The 20,678-nt window shown below is 43.7% G+C and overlaps 1 protein-coding gene across 3 annotated transcripts in view; it reads right to left on the bottom strand.

Annotated features, from left to right (window-relative positions):
• LOC130556315 (kinesin-like protein KIF1A) overlaps positions 1-20,678 on the bottom strand; it is a 254,594-nt gene that overhangs the window by 106,295 nt on the left and 127,621 nt on the right. For all 3 annotated transcript variants that reach the window (XM_057337178.1, XM_057337179.1, XM_057337180.1), the window contains 7 exons: positions 20,596-20,673; positions 20,300-20,480; positions 20,153-20,225; positions 13,015-13,105; positions 12,737-12,885; positions 12,464-12,642; positions 9,053-9,190 (listed from right to left, as the gene is read on the bottom strand). In XM_057337178.1, the coding sequence (XP_057193161.1) occupies positions 9,053-9,190; positions 12,464-12,642; positions 12,737-12,885; positions 13,015-13,105; positions 20,153-20,225; positions 20,300-20,480; positions 20,596-20,673 (889 nt within the window). The remainder of the gene's footprint in view (positions 1-9,052; positions 9,191-12,463; positions 12,643-12,736; positions 12,886-13,014; positions 13,106-20,152; positions 20,226-20,299; positions 20,481-20,595; positions 20,674-20,678) is intronic.

Genomic DNA, 20,678 nt, shown 5'->3' on the forward strand with positions numbered 1-20,678 from the left:
TCCCATAGGTAGCTAATGGACACACCCTTTTTAAGCCTCTGGAGCACATCTATGATCCTTAATGCACGTCATTGTGAAGGACTAAGCCTCTCATACACTCTGCTGTTGGTTAAAGCTGTATAACTCCTTACTTAGGCTTATAATGACCCTTAATAGGCTTTGTCCATTATTTACCTATGAGGGCCCCATGAGATAAGTTACGACTGGGACTTCCTGTGGTCACAGGAAGTCCCACATGTAAGACTTTTGGAACGTATCCCATAGGTAGCTAATGGACACACCATTTGTAAGCATCCAAAGCACATCCACGAGCCTTAATGCACGTCATTGTGAAGGGCTAAGCCTCTCATGCACTCTACTGTTGGTTAAAGCTATATATCTCCCTACATAGGCTTATAATAACCCTTAATAGGCTTTGTCCATTATTTACCTATGAGGGCCCCATAAGATAAGTTACGACTGGGACTTCCTGTGGTCACAGGAAGTCCCACACGTAACACTTTTGGCGCGGCTCCCATAGGTAGCTAATGGACACACCATTTTTAAGCTTCTGGAGCACAACTGTGAGCCTTAATGCACGTCATTGTGAAGGGCTGTTCCTCTCATACACTCTACTGATGGTTTAAGCTGGATAAATCATTGCCAAAGCAAACGAGACCACTGACAGGGGTCTTACTCTTTCTACCTAATTTTGGGCCCTTCGAATGAATCGCAGATTTGAGAAAACATTGTGTCGATGCACACCGGCGCTTTTATGTGCATGTTCGACTCGAAAGTCAAAGAAAAGGGCTTTGGGCTGTTTAAGCGTCTGTCGCACAGCCGCTGGGCTCAAATGAGGCAGTCATCTCCGAGACGGGGTCCCCCAGGGCGCCGGGTGGAGACCGGGTCTTCGGGCAGGCTTCGGGGGCGTCGGGCAGGCCTCCCTCAAGTTTAGGCTGCAAGGGGAACGCGTAGGCGTTCTGAGGATGGAGGCGTGGCCAGCGGGAAGCCCCGCCCAAAATAGGTTACAAGGGGCACGCGTAGGCCTCTCGTGTACGTCGGGGTCCGGAGCCGGCCCGTAGGCTGCAAGGGGGTTGCATAGGCGCTCTTCGGGAGGCCCGGTCGCAACCTGATCGGCGCGCTCGGCTTAGGCTGGGACCGTACGTCGAGTCGCCCCCTCGTGGTTCTGCCCGAGAGAGCGCCTAACCCTTCGTTCCGTGACTCAAAAATTAGGTACTTTGGACATTTTTCTGGGGTCCCCCGGGCGTCGCCGCCGCCCCATGACGCTTCCGTTCGATCGCGGGCGCTCTCCCCTTCGTTTCGGCACCGCCGGGCTACCTGGGAAAAATTTGGGGTCGTCGGCGCGCAGCGTCCATAACTAGCCGTCCGGCGCGTGTCGACTAAGTTACACAATACGTTTGATGGCCTTAGGCATGCCAGTCTCCGCCCTGTGCATACGGGTATAAAAGTTAGATGGCGTGCCCATTCATTCACCTCTTGGGCTGAGGAACCTGAGAGGTACTGTATGGCGAAGTGTTGTGGCATGAAGGACACAACGTCTCGTTCCCTCCATCAGAGAACGGAGGTTACATCAGAAACCGAGCCGTTCCCTTTCTGTTGGTCTCTCGACGTTGTGTCGAGACAGAATGGGGTCCCTATAAGAAATGCCACAGCGCTGAGCCATGTCACGACTTCCAGCGGAGCGACACTGACTGGCCTGGGCGAATCACAAGTGAGCGTTACCGCGAATCATAACCTTCCAGTGGTGTAGTAAGGCATCAGTCAACGACGAGAGGCTCTTAGCAATGGCCGTACAGGTGGTATAACTATAAAAAGTTGACCATTGGGGGGCGCTGGCCTAGAACTGGCCCAAAAGAAAGGTCCAATCAGAATATGGTCATGATGAATCACACCAAGTTTCATAGCGATACGCCATTGCATTTGTACAACACCACATTTTATGACAAAAGTTTAAATGAGTGGCGCCCCAATGGCCGACTGAGGAAAATTTGATAGGCTTCGACTCGAGAAACAACTCGAGAGACAACTCTCATAATTTTAGATGAAAGATTTCAGAAGTTATAAGAAAAAAGCTATTTTATATCTTATTACCAGTAGGTGGCACTGTGCGGAAACATGGTTTGTCACCTGAGGTCCAGACCTTGATGACATATACCAAGTTTTGCATTGACACATGAAAGCTTGGTAAAGATACAACCTAAAAAACATTTTGGAGTGGACGTTGTCGAATCTGTTGATGCGCTGTACGAGAACGGATTGACCAATCAAAAATATTTTATTAACTTTTTGTCTGTACAGTCTCTACATGCTACACACTAAATTTAGTGCAAATTGGTCAAAAGCTCTGGGATGAGTTTGAAAAAGTATGTTTCTTGAATATTTCAAAATGGCGGGAAAATGTTCATGAAGGAAAACGACGTCATAGTTTGGATTCAAATCAACATGAGCTCATGATTGAGAGCATACTCCTACATAGACTCGAAAATTACGTCGGCATTAAGGGAATAGCTTTGAAATGGTTTAAATCTCTCTAGGAGATATAATAAAGCAACACGGAGTTAGCTTTCACTGTTATGCTGATGATACTCAACTTTAGATTTCCTCGAAGCCTCATGAAACACAGCAGTTCCATCGAATAATGGAATGCATAGTCGATATAAAAAACTGGATGTGTAACATCGTTTTATTACTGAACTCGGACGAAACAGAAGTGTTACTTATTGGACCGAAAACCGCCATACATAACCAAGAATACTGCTTAACTATTGATGGATGTTCCATAAAACCCTCGTCTTCAAGCAAAGAATCTTGACGTTCTATACGATAGTAATCTGTCATTTGAGAGCCATGTCGCCAACACCTGTAAAATTGCATTTTTCCATTTTAAGAATATATCTAAACTACGTCATATGCTGTCACTATCAGATGCAGAGAGGTTAATTCATGCATTCATGACATCAAGACTAGATTACTGTAATGCACTGTTAGGTGGTTGCCCTGCAGGCTTATTACAAATACTCCAACATGTCCAAAACGCTGCAGCTCTCAGTTCTTACATGTACAAAAAAGTATGAGCATATTAGCCCGGTTCTGTCAAAATTGCACTGGTTACCTAATAAAGCATCGCATTAACTTGAAAATCTTGCTTATTACCTATAAAGGCCTACATGGTTTAGCTCCTCAGTACCTGAGTGAACTTCTCTTGTATTGCAGTCCTTCATGTGCATTACGTTCTCAGGCGTCCTGTCAGTTGGTAATACCTAGAATTTCAAAATCAAGTGCAGGTGGTAGATGCTTTTCCTATCTAGCACCTAAACTTTGGAACAGTCTTCCCTGCACTGTCTGGGAGACAGACACACTCTCTCAGTTTAAATCTAGATGCATCTTTTTAATCTTGCATACACTACACTTAGTGTCAAAACACACATGGACCTTTGCCGCGCAGGCCTTAGAATTCATTGACGCTTGCGTCGGAGCCGATAGCCTAGTGGGCAGTGCTCACTGATGAAGATGAAGAAGTGCTCCCGTGAACGCGTGCCATACACTGACAAGACAGAGGAGAATATATTGATTAAAGACAGTATTTTGGTTTGTTTTTCACACATAAAGCATTCTCGTCGCTTCAAAAAAATTCAACGGAGCCACTATGTGCGGATGGGCCAATTTAACGATGTCTTTAGTACTTTTCTGGACCTTGGCAAAAACTGACACCATGATGTCTATGAGGAGGCCTGGAAATCTCTTGGATGTCACCTAAATATCTCTATTTGTGCCCCGAAGACACCGGAAGTTCTCTAAACATGTTTAACTTCCACTTTAATACATTTTGTTATATCCCTACAACTTTATAGGTCCTCTCAGAACATAACCTTGATGAACCATACTAAGTTCTGTAGCGATTCTTCATTGCGTTTGTAAAACATTGCATTTTACGACAAAATTCCATACGGGTGAAGCCCACAATGGCAGACTGAGGAAATATTTTGGACATGTCAGATGATAAGATTTTGAAAACCAAGTTAAAAAACAGGGAAAGGCATTAAGAACACAATAAAATTGCTTATAACTTTTGACCAGATGTGCCATTGAAGAGACATAGCAAGTTTAGTGACAAAGCACAAAAGCGTTGAAAAGGTAGAGCCATATGACTCTTTGGTGTGCTGATTTTGTTGAGGCTGTAAACGAGAACCATTTGATCAATCTAAAATCTTCTAATAATTTTTTGTCAGGAGTGTTTTAAGATGCTATATACCAAATTTTGTGCAGATTTGACCAATTTTGTAGGAGGAGTTCGAAGAAGTATGTTATAAATAAAATGCCATATGGCATACAGAAAGTATGGTGAAATATGACAAATATGGTATCAAATTTATCGTCTCAAGCCAACAAATCTAGCAATCTGAATAAAATAACATTATACAATACAATACAATACACATTTATTTATATAGCACGGTTTAAAAACAACTGAAGTTGACCAAAGTGCTTTACAACATACTATAAGACAATAAAAGACATGTAATAAATAGGCACAATAAAACATTAAACATAGGACATAAAAAATAGCATAGATATACCCAAGCTGTAATATGTGTGGTGCTCATAAAAATCGAAAACAAAGACAGGTTGTCAAGGGACATCGAAAGCCAGAGAAAATAAGTAGGTCTTCAAGTAGGATTTAAAAACAGGCAGAGTTGGGGCAGTTCTAATATGGGGGGGGGGTTATTCCAGAGTCTAGGGCCGACAGCAGAAAAAGCGCGGTCGCCTCGGGTTTTTAGCCTAGTCCTCGGGGCATGCAACAGGTTAGAGTTAGAGGATCTAAGTGATCTCGGCGGTGTATAAGGCTGCAAGAGTTCAGCCAAGTGCACTGGAGCCAGGTTGTGAAGTGACTTAAAAACAAACAAGAGTATATTAAAATCAATTCTGTACTTCACAGGAAGCCAACGAAGTGAAATTAAAACCGGAGTAATAGACTCATTTTTGTGCTTTCCGGTGAGAAGCCGAGCTGCTGCATTCTGGACTAAGTGTAGGCGAGAAACACAAGACAACGGAGCACCAACATACAGAGAATTACAATAGTCAAGCCTCGATGTAACAAATGCATGTATAGCTATTTCGAACATCTTTAAAGACAAGAATGGCTTTACTTTGGAGAGAAGCCTGAGATGGTAAAAACAAGACTTGACAACAGAACTTATCTGCTTACCAAAATTCAGATGATTGTCAAGCCAAACACCCAGGTTTCTAACACAGGAGGTAGTGTATGATGACAGAGATGAAGTATCAAAGTCATGGACACTTTGATCATTGGGTCGAAACAGGATGAATTCAGTTTTGCTCTCATTAAGACATAAGAAATTAGTTGATAGCCAAAGTTTTAATTCATCCAAGCAATCCAAAATGGGCTTAATGGCGTGTCTATTACCACGTTTCAGGGGGATGTAGATTTGGGTGTCGTCTGCATATAGAAGGAAAGAGACCCCATGCTTATTAAAAATAAGCCCTAGGGGAAGCATATAAAGTGAGAACAATACTGGCACAAGGATCGATCCTTGAGGTACCCCTGATCTTAAATGCATCTCAGAAGAAGAATGATGCCCAATGTTAATAACAAATCTCCTATTTGTGAGATATGACCTAAACCACTCTAAGACTGTTTCCCGTAGACCAACGCATGCCTCCAGACGAGATAAAAGAATATCATGGTTGACCAGGTCAAAGGCAGAGCTAAGGTCTAATAAAACCAGAGCCGCAGACTGACCAGAATCCATGGTCAATATGATATCATTAACAACACTTAGAAGGGAAGATTATGTTGAATTTGTCATGGGCTATTAGCAGTTTCAGAAATTTTGTTATATCTCTTGACCCCTACTGAGCAGTTTAGAGGCACAGTGGCCAAGAGGAATTGATGTCCCCTAATTTGGAAGAGCACTAAGAATCAATTTCATGCTCCTCTGAATACAGCAGGATCCAAAACACTGTCGATGATACATACTGTAGCGGTTTTAGCTAGTTAAAATAATGATGAGCTTAGCTCACCAAATATGGTTCTCCACCATATTTATCAAGATCACATCCATGAAATGGGTTATTTAAAACATCAATTTCAGTCAAGGAATTAGTTTAGCTCAAAGGAAAATATGTATGATAATCGTGATCAAATATCCATATTTTACGGTCTCTGATTAGTAATATAAATCATAACAATACTTGTATGCATTCGTCCCGCGAATGCATCACTGATATTATATACTCTACATTATCTCATGGCCATAAGTAACGTGACTTTACCAAACAGGATTTAGAGCAAAGGTAGCATAAATCGAAACACAGTAAAAGGGACCAAGTTTGTGAGCGTGAATACAGAAAACCGATCACAAATGAATATATATGGTTGTTAATTAATTATATGGTGGTTTTTCTAGACATATTATTGACGTTTCTTATATTCTAAATATATTACTGAGTTTTCTTATATAAAAGAATACATTTAAAGGTAGTTATAGAGTTCATGTACTTCTCTGATCTTAACAAGAGCTATGGGCCTCATGTATGAGTTTGAACACTTGAACACCTGTGTACACACAAAATATCTTATCACACTAAGACAGGAACTGCACGTACACCACAAAACACTTTTGTAGAGAAGTTTAATTAAGAACGCTGGGTTGTTTATCATTATCACTAGACAATGAGCTCATTTTTAATAAAACCACACACTTTTGTAGAGGAGTTTAACTTATCGCATACAGCCAAGGACGCTTGGGTGCTCATTATCACTAAACCATGAGTTCATTTTTTAAAACCAATGTTAAATCATGTATTGTCCGAAAGCCCCCGGAAAGGTGTCAAGATAAAGAGCACATGATATACTTATGTGTTGATTGAGAGGCGCTCCCTAGGATTAAATCCTAATATGGTAGGCCGGAAATATAACTGTAACGTGAAATGTAACTGTAGCGAGTGATAAGGGGATGGACTAATAAAAATAAGTGATGTCATGTAAAACCTGGTTGGTAGAAGATGATGTCAGGTAAAACATGATTGGTTTGAACTATGATAACAACTTGAGAACAATGTATAAAAGATGGAGTCAGACATGTATTCGTTGGACGTCATTGGACATCATCAGATGAACTCTGTATGTCTCTCTTTGATTGCTTGTGCAAATAAAGATTGAAAACTCTTGAAACCTGGCTCTCTGGTCTTCATGAATTCTTTCTACATTGGCTGATCGACTTTTCGCCACGACGAACTCTACTCTACATGGTAAAAACAATGACGATCGCAGAAACACAAACAAATACATGAAACACAAACACGCTAGGGAGCACGGAGTGAGAAAGGGTGAGAAGAGAGAGAGAGTGAGGCAGCGATTTCTGAACATAATTTAAAATCATCTTTAACAAAGAGGCACAAACTTAACGCAGCTATTCTATAAATACAAATGGATACTTGCGAGCTCTGTGCTGGACCAATATCCGTATGTGCGTGTAGAGATGGAAATGTTCAAATGATTTCAGAGTGCGGTCCTGCAGAAAGTTGCGGGCCTCGTGATCGGCCACATGGCTTAGCCACATGGCAGCAGAAGTCCATTGTTCCTTCTTTTCACCCAGTGGGGGGAAAAGGGCAGTCTCCGAAGAGACGCCACAAACCAAGTTTTGGAGGCAGGTATAGCGCAGAAGATAGAGAAAGGTTTTTCAGAGAAGGCTCGATATTTAACCTCATGAGAGGGCATGCCCACCTGAGTTTGAATCGACCAATCAGAGTTGAGCAGGGAAGAGGTTCCTTGTCCACTCAACAGCTAATTTGCATCTTTATGACCACCTGGCAACTTTACAAAATACCATTCCAAATTATAACATAATGAAAAGAAAGTGTTCTATGGTCACACAAAATATATAAACAAGGAGGAATTGTAAAGACAAACATTTATATATCAAATATGCTAAGGTTTGAATTGCATCAAGACATGATTCATTCGGAGGTACGAATACAAACAAAGCCTGAATTAACTTGCCTATTTAACAATTACAGATTATTTAAAAATGGCAAGAGCGACAACATATAACATAGATATTTAGATATATTTATAGAAAAGGACAGTTGAATCACACAAGTTCCTATTTGTCAGAGAAGTTCCTCTGGTTAGCCTCAGATGTTAAGTTTCAAATGAGACAGAGAGACTTCTCACCTCTTCTTTGAAGCTTAGGAGTCGTAAAATATCCCACAGAGAAACAAAAGGGGTTATCAACACTTTCGGTGAGAGCACCAACCCAAGTCCAGGCCCCCTGGATTTAGATCTGACTCTGTCCTGGTTTCTTGATATCAACATCAAAAGACCAAAAGAGAGTGGAGTGGGTTTATGGCGCTGCTTTTAATGACTCCGACCATTTGGCTCATGCTAAATTCTCTACAATACTTCCGTAGCAATGGACTGTGCATAAGCATAGCGACGAACTACCGATGTTGTCAGAAGTAGGGATATCCATTTCCGGTTTAATTTCTAAAATGACTTAACATACCTAATCAAGGACCTGGGAAAACCACATAACCGTCAAATTCATTTTGTAATAAACACTAGCTGTTGTCACAAGAATGAGCTGTAATTCCACAGATGAATAATCTCAGTGTTTTCTCCTCCATAGAAGTCCATTATAAGGAAACAGCTCAGCTCAAGGCAGCACAAACTGAGAAAAAAAACTTTTCTGATATCATGCTGATATTTGAAATCAGTGATAAAGAATAATGAATAATTTGTTTTTCCCAAGACATTGTTCAGATACGTAAGCCTTAAGATATTCCTTATAACGGGACAGTGAGAAATGATGCTGAATATATCAGATTCCATTCTGGTTAAAATTAATCATTTCAGTATCAGTGGGATATTCAGATACTAGTGTAATTTAAGGAGAGGAGAAGAAATCTTTCAGAAAGGTTGTTGATAATGTGTTCAATATCCAACATCAGACAGATTACAGGAGCGTTTCTTCACTGAAAACAAATGGGTCTATCTAGCCATGCTATAAAATGAAATTTTACAACACACCTTCCAATCATACGGAACCAGGGGAACCGGTCATAGAAAGGATCTCCTCCAGTCAGGACACTGTTGCAGTCTTCAAGAGCATTGCTGGGCACCTCAGCAGCATGATCGTACATCTCTCTCATCAGGTCCAACCTATGCCTGCAGGGAGCAGCATTAAACATCAGGGCTCAAGACTAACATTTTTTTACCAGGAGCACTGTAGCCCCAGAATTAAAATTTTAAGAGTGCAAGAAGAAAATTTAGGGGCACACCTCAAATCAGCCTGCAATGCAATTAATCACATCTCCCCCCAAAATAACTGTATTGCTGACAAATACTTTAATCTTAAATAAATTACAATGTGCAGTTTTCTTTCATTTCAGAGGGAAACAAATAAACAACAAGAGATGCAAGCAGCACCACCGGGGCCAAGCCCACACTTTGTGCTGCTTTACCCAGCGTACCCACCACACCCAGCCCACACTTCCCCCAGTGTACCCACAACATGAAATGAGACAGCAGAGCAAAAGTAGCAGAAATATAGTGTATTGGAGGAACAGATTCTGTTTGAATATATTTATATGTATTATAAACCACTTTAAGTTGCACTACCTACATTGCACTTTATTTTATTTTATTACTAAAATGACATTATATTTCGTTTATTTACATACTTGCACTATTTTTGCATATACTTGCAAATTGAAATGTGCGACAGGAGGTTTGAACCAGCGACGTTTCGCACCCGAGACTTGCAATTTATCAGGTGTGCCAATTAGTTGACTTCAAGGGTACGTTTGGGACTATAAATTGGTGACGCGTGTCAAATTTGGTGGCGGTATATCACACGGGTCAAAATATATCACGGTTTATGACATAATCATACTCACCCGATCCGGCACGATTCGATGAATCCGTAGACACCAAGATCATGATTTTCTGACAAACATTTCAAAAGTTAGAGGCAAAAATATAAATTTTTCAAATCTTACGACCCATAGGTGGTGCTATTCCCCATTTTGGCAAGGACCCCCATTCCGAGGTGTAGATGACACGTACCAAGTGTCGTATCGATTAATCGAACATTGGCCGAGTTACAGCCTCCAATACATTTTTGGGTCAACTTTGAAAAGTTTGCGACCTCATAACTTTTGAACAACGCCGAAATTCGCAATTCTTTTGGGTCAGTGCAGCTCAGTCCAAAGATAATCTGAGCCAATTTTTCATGACAATCAGTCACAATTTCAGGACCAGTTGCGAAAAAACGCGATACTGTACTTTTCAAGATTGCCGCTACTGTAGTGGGCGGAATCTTAATTTAATGCTTGGAATGCGATGAGCGTGAGGGGTGCATGACATGTGCCGAGTAGAATTACTGTGGATCAATGGGTTCAAAAGTTACAGCCATAATTGGTCACATGACTACTGAGGACCACCACTACGAGTGTGCCAAGTTTCATCATTCTCCTATGTACGGTTCATAGAGCTGCCATAGACACCCATTGGTTAAGAAGAAGACTGCTTTTGGCGTCTGATCTTGGCTCTATCTCGTTATTGATGCTGCTAGACCTGCATTCGACCCCATTGACAACAGCACACTCTTACATAGATTTGAAAATTACGTCTGCAATAATGGAATAGCTATGGAATGGTTTAAATCTTACTTATCCGACCATTTTCAATTTGTAGCAATAAACAATGAGGTGTCATGCAAATCACAAGTCCATTACAGTGGACCACAGGGCTCAGTTTTAGGCCTCTGCTCTTCGCACTATACAGTACATGCTACCTCTAGGAGATATAATAAAGCGACACGGAGTTAGCTTTCACTGCTATGCTGATGACACTCAACTTTATAGCCTCACGAAACTCAGCAGTTCAACAGAATAATGGAATGCATAGTCTATATAAAAAACTGGATGAGTAACAACTTTTTATTACTGAACTCGGACAAAACGGAAGTGTTACTTATTGGACCGAAAACTGCTATAAGTAACAACCAAGAATAATGTTTTACTATTGAGGGATGTTTCATGAAAACCTTGTCGTCACCAAAGAATCTTGGCATTTTATTTGATATTAATCCATCATTTGAAAGCCATGTCGCCAACACCTGTAAAACTGTGTTTTTCCATTTTAAGAATATATCTAAACTACGTCATATGCTGTCACTATCAGATGCAGAGAAGCTAATTCATGAATTCATGATGTCAATACTAGATTATTGTAATGCACCATTAGGTGGCTGCCCTGTGGGTCTATTACAAAAACTCCAGCTAGTTCAAAACGCAGCAGCTCGAGTTCTTACAAGAACTGAAAAGTATGAGCATATTAGCCCCGTTCTATCAACATTGCACTGGTTACCTATTAAGCAACACATTAAATTTAAAATCTAACTGATTATTTATAAAGCCCTACACGGTTTAGCTCCTCAGTACCTGAGTGTGCTTCTCTTGTATTACAGTCCTTCACGTTCACTACATTCTCAGTTTAACCTACAATTTCAAAATCAAGTGTAGGTGGAAGATAATTTTCCTATCTAGTGCTTAAACTTTGCAACAGTCTTCCTTGTACTGTCAAGGAGGCTCAGTCAACTGAGCCTGACACTCTGTCAGTTTAAATCTAGAATAAAGACACATATTTTCTACCTGGCATACTCTACACTTCCACAATACAAATCCTCTGAGGGTTTAGGCTGCATTAGTTAGATCAACCGGTGTGTGTGCCTGTGAGTGCGTGTATGTGTGCATGCTTGCATGTGTCAGTGCGTGTGTATATTGTGCTCTGTGCGTGTGGAGTTGTGTTTTATGCATTTGGGTATGTATGATCCTGTCTGCGTTTCTGTATTCTGTGTGTGTTCACATCTTTTGTTTTAACTTGTATAACTTTAATGTTTTGCTTATAGTCAACATATTTCATGTACAGCTGCTTTGTAACAATGAAAATGGTAAAAAGTGCTATATAAATAAAGTTGACTTGACTTGACTTAAACCCCATTCTGTCTCAATACAACCTCGAGACACAAGACAGAAAGAGAAAGGTGATTTTTAGGCTTAAGGGGATCTTTAAAAACTTAAGGCACATTTGATGTCAGGTTTAATTGTTGGTCATATGAAATGTTATTTAATTCAGATTTTAGTCAGAAATTCCTTCTTTATTTAAAAGTATGTTTTTGATGCAACGGCATTTGCAAAATCAAATATAGCAAAAAGCAGTGTCTGCCATCTCAGTCCAGCAGAAGTACTTAAAGATATATTAGCATTTTGCATGGCAACAAAATTTTGGATTTATATCCATTTAACTTAGACACATTTATGTGCCAATGGGACAGTTTTAAACAAAATGGAGAAAACGCTTGAACTGACCAGGTGTAAAAAGGGCCCAGAGATGGCAACAGCAAAAGTTATTTGTTTAGTTATTTGCAATAATAACCTGAGCTTTTCCATAGTCCAATAATGTGTGGCTCCATTTATCTGATCTTGGACTTCTACAGCCACAATGGTGCGAGGGAACGGATCATTCTCCCGGTCTTCAGCAGTCTCAGCGGGTAACAGATCAGGCGGAAGAGGAGAGTACAGCGTGTCTGTCAATAACACAAACTGAAACTGAACCTGTAGGTAAATTTAAGAAAACCATTAGGTACTGTTAGTATGCTGTGATATGTTGTGGTAATGCAGTGCTTTCTACTCTCTCCATACATCTAACCTTCTTCTTCAGCTCCACACTAATGGCATTAGCTTCCTTAAGGAAGATGGCATTGCCCCAGAGCAGGTCTCTGAGAGATGTGAACTGGTAACACCTCCATTTACGGAATGTCCACAGTGCCAGTTCTGTCTCCCTCACAGTCCATTGTACTATGATTGAAAGACATCGTTAAGTGGCTCAGTGCTGAATGTCATTTTGATCAGTTCAAACTAACACTTCAACAAGACTAGACATTTGCAAACCGAAAAATCGCTTTGTCCTATGTTGTGTAGTTTTACCTTCCTCCTCAGGTACATCCTCCTCCTCTGCTCTATCAGGGTAATACCGATCTACCTGCTTCTGCAGGGCTTCTAGCCTGCTCTCATAGTCCTGAAAAAGACATAATGTTGTTAATCTCAACACCAAAGAGTGTTTTACAATACTGGATAAAAATTATTAGTGAAGAGAATGATTTGAGTTTGTTTAATTTCTGTGGTCCTGATGTGATTAAATGGAACTGGAAAAAACATTTTCCATGTTCCACTTAACATGATGCTTTGTTTTGTTGGTCCAAGATGGTCAAATAAACAAAGCAATGTTTTAATCTTAACTTTTTAAGATGGAACAGGAATATTTTACCTTTGGGGCCCTGTCATAAACCCTGCGACGCAGGGTTATTATAGTTAAAAAAAACTAGTTGGGTCATTCCGTGTCAAATTAAACAAATTTGAAATATTCCCTCAGCTCAAATTTTTGATCCCGCCTCCTGTTTCTTGTTTGGGTTTTGATTTCCTCCCCTTAAATTCCCTTCTGTTCTACTGTCCTGTGTCAGATTGTTGTACGTTACCTTTGTGTAATACCCTGTATTTGTTGTAGTCTTTCCCTGACCTTCCCTAGTCTTGTCTAGTCATAGTAATATCTTAGTTTTCTTGTTTCCCCCCTCAGTTCGGGGTAGTCTTCTAGTTAAACTCTCTGGTATTATTCCTTTAGTCCAAGTCTCCAGTGCCTAGTTCCCTTGTTCTCAAGCTGTTTTCCCATAGTTCCCATTGGCGTCCCGGACCATCCTGCTCTCTACATTCTGGCTATCACTTCACCAGCAACCACCTCTCTCGGCAAGAATTGGCCGGCGGGTCGAGGGTTCCATATGGACTCAGTTGGAATGGATCTCCCCCCGTTCAGCCCTCCCTGTCAACTGCCGGGGAACCCACTTGAGCCTGACCTCATCGAACCCGGAACATATGGTGGTGAGCCCCATTCATGCCATTTTCTTCTTGACCCTGTGTATTGCCAGGATGCGCCAGCGGAGTCATCTATTCCCAACAGAGACGTCTAGAGTGGCTTTAGAGCTCACTGGCTCTGCTAATGAGTGGGGTACTGCTGTGTGCAGGGCTCGCTTGCGCCTTTGTGAGGATTTTGGGGATTTCTGTAAGAGGATGCTCTTGACATTCACTTCACCGGAATACGAGTATTCTTCGGACTCGGATTCAGACTCGTTTGAACCCCTGGACCCATTGGAACTACCAGAACCTGCACTACCAACCCCTACCAGAGACTCCCCCAAATACTCTTGTGCCCAGCACCGGCGAGACCAGAGATGGAGAGCTGAGGAGAAAGCCAAGTCAGTGGATGCTTCACTTCAGCCGGCGTCCGAGTCAGCTGCAGCCTCCCCCATGCCGGCATCCAAGTCAGCTGCAGCCTCCCCCATGCTGGCATCCGAGTCAGCTGCAGCCTCCCCCAGTCCTCGTAGTCGAGTCAGCCGCAGCCTCCCCCAGTCCATGTAGTCGAGTCAGCCACAGCCTCCCCCAGTCCTCGTAGTTGAGTAAGCCGCAGCCTCCCTTGCTCCCATGTCCGAGTCAGCTGCAAGGGCCCTGCCGCCCGCTACGGTGAGCAGCGAGGGTGATTTGAGGATTACTGTGAGCACTAATCCGTCAGCCACTGGCTCGCGGACTGTTCGCACCTCGTCTCGCTCGTCTGACCGTTCCCCATGAGACGGTCCCACTGTCTTGTTCCTCAACCACGTATCGGAAACGGTATGTGATGATGAGATGTCTGTTGCAGCATCGGAGGGTGACTTACTGGCATCAGACTCCGACGATTCCTTGAAGCTCCCACCCTCAGGGGGTCGAGCTCAGGATGAAGTGGACGTCGAAATATCAGCCATGCTTTCCTGGGCGGCCGGCAATGGGTTGCGGTGCACCGCACTGCCTCTCCCAACGCTCGCGGCTGGATACACTGTACCTCGGGCTTGAGAGCGGCTCCAAGCCGCACTCGCCCCCAGTGCCGTGTTCCCCCCGGAAGTGCATGAGGAACTTAGTACGACCTGGAATGCCTCCCTTCGGCGCGTACACGTCAACTAGTTCCATCTTTCTGCCCTCGATGGTGGGGCAGCTAGAGGATACGTCGATGTCCCCCAGGGGCTCGACCTAGACTCCCGTCCAAAGCACGTAGGCTTTTCGGCATCTGAGGTGTCGAGAGCTTACTCTGCTGCGGGCCAAGCTGTCACCTCTCTCCACGCTATGGCCATCCTGCAGGTCCATCAGGCCAATGCGCTGAGAGACCTCCATGAGGGTAAACCGACCCAGCACTTATGCAGGAACTCCGCGCCGTCACCGACCTCGCTCTACGGGCGACCAAGGTGACTGCGCGGGCCCTGGGTCGGGCGATGTCCACACTTGTGGTCCAGGAGAGAAACCTCTGGCTGAACCTTGCACAGATGAGTAACGCTGAGAAAGTCCGCTTTCTTGACGCACCCATCTCGCAAGGGGGGGCTGTTTGGTGATACGGTCGAGCTGCAGTTCTCTACAGTAAAGGAGCAGACAGAGGATATCAAGTATATCCTCCCCAGCCGCGACTCGACCGCCAAGATCCCGTGCACCGTCTGCTTTCCAGCAGCCCTGGTCCTCTTCGAGACCTCTCTCGTCAGTTGACGCCTCGCGGAGAGTGGTGACTCCACCCCCGCGCAGTCCAGCTCATGGGTACAGTTCGGGCGGGCTCAGGTACACCTGTTCACCTCCCTGGACACCACCCATTGCCCGCTAGGGTACTCCCATTCGAGGCCCCCCTCAGCACGGATGCTCTTGTACAAGGTCAGGGAAGAGGAGCATCAAGTGTACTAGTTGCGCCATACTGGCCCAACCGGACTTGGTTCTCGGAGCTAATGCTCTTGACGACAGTTCCCCCCGGCCGATTCCACTGACGAAGGACCTGCTTTCTCAGGGGAAGGGCACGTCATGACATCCCAGGCCAGACCTCTGGAACCTCCATGTCTGGCCCCTGGACGAGATGAGGAGATCCTGAATGGCCTACCCCCTGCGGCGGTTAGGACCATCACTCAGGCTAGGGCCCTGGCCACTAGGCGACTATACGCCTGTAAGCGTTGCCTCTTCTCATCCTGGTGCTCTTCTCGAAGAGGAGACCCGCGGAGTTGCTCGATTGGGAACGTGCTGTCCTTCCAGAGACTCGAGAGTAATCTCTCCCCTTCCACACTGAACGTGTATGTAGCCGCTATTGCCGCTCATCACGACCCAGTTACTGGTAAGTCTCTAGGACAGCACAATCTCATCAATTGGTTCCGAAGGGGTGCGGGAAGGCACTGCCTCACCCGTGCTCCATACCCTCTTGCGACCTTGATGCGGTCCTGGAGCCCCTCGGAGATGCCGCTCTTTCTCACCTCATGATGAAGAAGGCTCTCCGGAGGGCACTCAAGAGGGTAGCGGACCTAAAAGCTTTCTCCATGTCCACAGATTGCCTAGACCTCGGGCCCGGTGATTGTCACGCTATCCTGAGACCCCGGCCCGGCTATGAGCCAAAGTTCCCACCACTCCCCACCAGTTCACCAGTAGTGAACTTACAGGCGCTCCCCACCGGGGAGGAAGACCCAACCCTATCCGTGTTGTGTCCAGTACGCGCATTGCGCCTCTGCTTGGACCACACGCAGAGCCACGGGAACTCTGAGCAGCTCTTTGCTTGTTTTAGAGATCAGCAGGGAGGGCTGTCTCAAACAGAGATTGGCGCACTGGATCATAGACACCGTCAATACGGCGTACCTGTCCTAAGATCGCCCGCGCCCACTGGGTGAGAGCTCTCTCCACACGGAGTACAGCCTCCTCGTGGGCACTGGCTCGAGGCGCCTCTCTGGTAGACATCTGCAGAGCTGCGGGTTGGGCTACACCCATCACCTTCGCGAGGTCCTACAGCCTCCACGTAAAACCGGTATCAGCTCAAGTCTTGCAGGCATCAGGCAAGACTGGCGGCCAGTAGGGTGTACGCCTATGACAGTACCTTCCCCCCTTTCTCCCAAGGGGGTCAGCGTACTAAACTAGCCTCCCTTCTTCCCCCACTGGTGAAGAACAGGCACTCCATCCATCACTAAGCAAGCACCTCCTGCGGGTGGCTGGGCAGAGCAGCCCTGCCCCTTAGGCCGGGTACCAACTGAGTTATCCACAACATAGCTCTAACCGAACCTAGTGCTACCGGACATTGTAACCCCCCAGCAGGGCGGTTCCATCTGATGTATCCTCATGATTGGTTCCCACCTTGGTAACCCATGACCTTCCCTAGGTGGACCTCCACCTCGCGGTTAACTCCTTCAGTCCGCACATTCTTCCCATGAGTTCTCCCCCATCGGTGAGACCATGTTGGTATCTCCACTAAACTCCTCCCTCCTGTAGGAATTGGTCTCTGTAGCGCATCCCCCACTTGAGGAAGTAGCGCTTACCCAGTGGCCTTACGGTACCAGGCGGCTTCTTGCTGTTAGAGAAACAAGGCCGCCGCCTGTGAGGCCGAAGGCAGGGCCTTCCAACCTTTCAAGTAAAGCTCTGGGACCCCTACCTACCCACTGGTAGTTTACAATTTTGCGGTAGCGCTCACGGCTGACACGCCCAGGCCAGTCACCGTCGCTTCGCTAGAGATTGTGACAGAGCACAGTGTTGTGGCGTTTTCCATAGGAACCCCATCTGTCGGCTCGACACAACGTCGAGAGACCGACAGAAAGGGAACGTCTTGGTTACGGATGTAACCTCAGTTCCCTGATGGAGGGAACGAGACGTTGTGTCCATCTTGCCACAACACGTGCTGCCCACTGCAGCAGTCGTGAGAGGTCTCAGGCTCCTCAGAACTAAGGTGAATGAGGCACGCCGTCTCCCTTTTATACCGGCATGCAAATTTAATTCGCCAATTTCATTGGCCTTTTCTAAGAAGTCGGAAGCGATTGGTTCTCAGGGACGAACCCCATCTGTCGGCTCGACACAATGTCTCTTTACCTCTATCAGGGAACTGAGGTTACATCCGTAACCAAGACGTTTCTAAAAATATTCACCCTGGCAGGAGTTCTCAAAAATGTTCGGTTTCAGTGACCAAGTACTGCGTTTGCGTGTGGACGAGCCGCAATTATTTTTACCTTGCTCTACAAATGAGTGGATTACTCAGTTAATATTCATCGGTGACATTTAATATTTTGGCTTTCATCACTACTGATGTTAGTCTTGCTTCTGTAAAAATATTTTAAAAAATAAAACATTTGAGCCGGGGACCTGTGGTTGATTTGACACGGAATTACCCAGTTTTTATTTTTATTTATTTTATTTTAGTTGTATTTCTTTTCAGTGGTGCATAAATAGTTTTCATTTTGTTTTGTTTTTTAAAAATCATTACTTTTAGTTTTTATTTAGTTCAAGTATTATTTTAATCCTTAGTGTAATGTCATGGATAAAAATCCCATATTGGGCTGTCTCTTTCTACCTACTACCTTTATCATTCATGTATCACCACCCACTCAGTGAGCATGACTTGCGTGGCTTCCGTTTGCATTGAGGCCACGTGCATACCCTCTATGCAGGGGCGTAGCTACATGGTGGCCATGCGTGGCCACAGCTACCCCTGAATGATGGATGGCCACCTCTGTTGTGCGAAGCAGTTTTAAGATGTGTGTCAGAGTTTATACGGAGTGCTGCACAGATCATTTAGCGTATACACTGAAAGTAACGCGAGAACATTACTCTCACGTTAATATGATGTCATACGCTGACGCACTGACGCAAACAGTCTGAGCGCTATAGCTGAGCAGCTGCTAACCGCTTCGTGACAGTGTACTGTCTGTGTACCATGGAAGTTCATCGCGAGCAGAAGGATGAGATCAGTAAAATCAGTCTTGTTTAACTGGATTTTATTCATTAATTACATTTTCGCGAAAGTTTAAGTTGGGGTACTGCAATGTTTATTTTCTATAAAAAATGCTAACTTACTGCAAATGATAGCTAGCAAATTATTTTAAAATAATGTTAGCACATGAAAGCATTGCAAATAATTTGTTTACTTTACGTTCTTTGTGTATGTTTTTGACCAGCAAACTATTTGTAATGAAGAATTGGTGTAAATTACAGTAGAAGTTAAAGAACTGGGTCTTACCTGGTCACCTCTAAAAAAAAGTTCTGGCTATGCCCCTGCCTCTATGTAGAAGTTAATATGCCACCTGCTGGTCATTAATGATCCAGCAACCTCTGCTTATTTATGGTTCTGTAAATACCATTTAAAATATGAAAACACAAGTTTTATTTAGTTTTGTTTGTTGTGCAGGTGCACATTATAGTATTATATTCTTTTTTTTGAAACTTTTATTTCAGTTAATGAAAATGTTTTATCACTAACACTTTCAGTTTTGTGATAGTTTTCGTTCACAATAATAACCCTGGTGCAACACAATTGTCACAATTGTGCGACTGCCGACACAGTTATGATTTTCACATCATTGTTCAAATAACTAATGCATTTATGCCCATATGTGCAGCATGCACAAATGGGCGTACTTGAGCGTACTGGTCTGAAAACGAGGTATGTTTGTTAGAATGTTGTTGGCAACTGAAATAGACTGTGCCACTGACCAACTGAAACCAACTTATTGTTTTGTTTTGTTATTTAAAGAGCACATTAGTAATATGCGCCTATTTCACACACAGTAACAAACATATAAATATTAACAACTATTAAAAATTACAATGTAAGGATTACAATGTAAAAGACTATAATTGTGAAGATAAAGATACAAGATAAAAAACGGCTTGTCCTGTAGATGGTCTGCTCGTGCGCAAGGTTTACTCGCTAGAGAAGCGTTCCTTTATTTCGCTTGCAAATTCCGCCATGGAATAGCAAATAGCAAATCTGTCATGGCACAAGCACAACTGACTCTTTAAGGAAATGGGAGGTGAGACACTGATTGGTTTACTGCACATTACTCCCAAAACACCCATTACTCATTAAGGAAATAGGGACAACCCTTTTAGACCATGCTCCGAGCGCGCCAACCATTTTTGAAAGTTTTTCAAATATTTTCATGTTGCCGGTAAACTAACAAAAGTGGATTCAGACAGGCCCTAAGGTCACTGGCACCGTGCGCTTTAGACCATGCGCTTAAATCGTTAAAATGTCTTTGATGTCACTTACTAATCTTTGTTGCTCTAATAGATTGTTAGCCTCTTCTCTTTCCTTCCGGTACTGATCCTCAAGTTCTTGCAGTCTGTATTCACAGAGAGTTAATGCCTTTACAAAATAAGCATCACAAAAGTCACACCTTGATGTTATTTCTTTTACCTCTGATCCATTTCCTGCTTCATATCGATGCCTTGTTTCTCAAAAAGTTCTCTCTGAGCAAAGGCCCAGTCCACAGGCTCCATTGGAGTCTCGCTACTGGGTGTCCTCCCACGCTCATGACGGGCCTGCTCTGGATGGTTACAACGGAACACATGGCTCTTGCCCATAATAATTCGATTCCCTAAAAATTAAATTGACTGTTTAATAGATCGAAATATCAGCATCATATGAGAGAAAAACTAAATCATTTTAAAAGAAACCTTTCTATAATGCTTGTAGCGACCGTAAAAACAGACCTGATCTGAGAACAGTGGGTTCTGTCACTCTCTTCCCATTGACATAAGTTTCTGCTCCCTCACAAGGCTCTAGAATGACTGTT

Source organism: Triplophysa rosa, linkage group LG7, assembly GCF_024868665.1.
Source record: "Triplophysa rosa linkage group LG7, Trosa_1v2, whole genome shotgun sequence".
Taxonomy (NCBI): Eukaryota; Metazoa; Chordata; class Actinopteri; order Cypriniformes; family Nemacheilidae; genus Triplophysa; species Triplophysa rosa.